The sequence below is a fragment of the Aptenodytes forsteri genome, unplaced genomic scaffold, assembly GCF_000699145.1.
Source record: "Aptenodytes forsteri isolate BGI_AS27 unplaced genomic scaffold, ASM69914v1 C13435538, whole genome shotgun sequence".
Classification (NCBI taxonomy): domain Eukaryota; kingdom Metazoa; phylum Chordata; class Aves; order Sphenisciformes; family Spheniscidae; genus Aptenodytes; species Aptenodytes forsteri.
This window is the reverse complement of record NW_008803785.1, coordinates 1-1,243: the sequence shown is the minus strand read 5'-3', so window position 1 is coordinate 1,243 and position 1,243 is coordinate 1. Positions and strand designations below refer to the sequence as shown.

General features: G+C 55.2%; 1 protein-coding gene across 1 annotated transcript; it reads left to right on the top strand.

The window, feature by feature from the left end:
• Positions 1–401: 401 nt before the first annotated feature.
• EFCAB12 (EF-hand calcium binding domain 12) lies at positions 402–1,228 on the top strand (the record flags this gene model as incomplete). The annotated part of the gene is made up of 2 exons (XM_019474645.1): positions 402–615; positions 1,093–1,228. Coding segments are annotated over 2 exons (350 nt in total), but the record flags the coding sequence as incomplete, so codon positions are not given.
• Between the last annotated feature and the right edge of the window lie 15 nt (positions 1,229–1,243).

The following is a 1,243-nucleotide window of genomic DNA, read 5'->3' as shown; positions in this document are numbered from 1 at the left end:
CAGTGACTCACTCATCTTGGGCTGGATGAACTCTGGCAGAATCCAGGGCTACCTCCTCTTGCCAGCATGCTGCCCCACAGTCACCGGCTACGGGGAGAGCCTCTGGCTCCCTGGCACAATCAGAAACAAGAAGGTGACTGCAAGACTTTTTTCACCTGAGGCACCTGTGCCCGGTGTGCTGCTCTTCTGCTAAGCCCTCCAGGGAGTACCTGTCTGAGGACCCAGCTCTGGATGGGAATTGCACTCCCAGAGGAGTGCCTGTCCCTGCGATCCCATTGCAGGGTGCTGACTCCTGTTTGCACATGCCTGAGGTGAATCCCTGCCTGTAGCTTCTCTGAAGGGAATGCAGCAACTCCAGGGCCTCAACCGAATGCTAATCGGGACCTGACCTTTACTTGCAGAATAAAGACAGCCCAATAGAACGGAAAGAAAAGTGCCGGATGGTGAGATCTGGGGATGGCCCCGTTGATGAGCACTGCCTGCCGTCAACTGTAGAGGCTGACTTGGGAGGACTGGTTGACCGGTATCGCCAGAATGCCGTCATGAGCTATCTGAAGAGCTCCCAGCTGTGCAAAGACCGCAATGTTCACATCACCGAGCCAACACTGCAGAGAGGTAAAGCAAAGACCAAGGGCCTGATGTGAATGCACTAAATCTGAAAGTTCATGTCTCTTCCCAAGCCCAGAAGCATTACTCATGTCAGGGGGCGGTGCTGATGGAGCATGTTTGCAGCCCTCAGAGAGCCATGGCAGACGTTGCCGGTTAGGATCAGCAATATCAGCGGCAGGGCCAGAGCAGAGCTGAGATATCAAAGGGTGCTGCAGATCAGCCAGGGCCCTGTCCCATTGCCCCAGGGATGGTAGTCTGGTTCAACCAAGAGCGCAGCTCACGAAGCAAGTTCGTGGTGATGGGGCGGGTCCAAAGTCAAGCCGGGAAGTCAGACCATAGTCAGGATCAGCAGGTCCATAGCCAGGAACAGACATGGCTGTGGCTCAGCTGAAGACTGCTACGCCTACAGCAAATCACAGCTGAAATGGGGCTCCTGATCCCAGGGCAAGGCATGACTCTTTTCTCTGTGCACTTTGCCAACAGCCCTGCTGCATCCAGGAGACAAGATCATCAAGGAGGGAGAAGACGTAAGGAAGATCAGGCAGCCCGGAGGATACTACAGCACAGGACGTGCTGATGCTGCATCACCTGGGAGCCAGGACGAGGAGGCGGAAAATAGGTTTGTTCAAAGAGG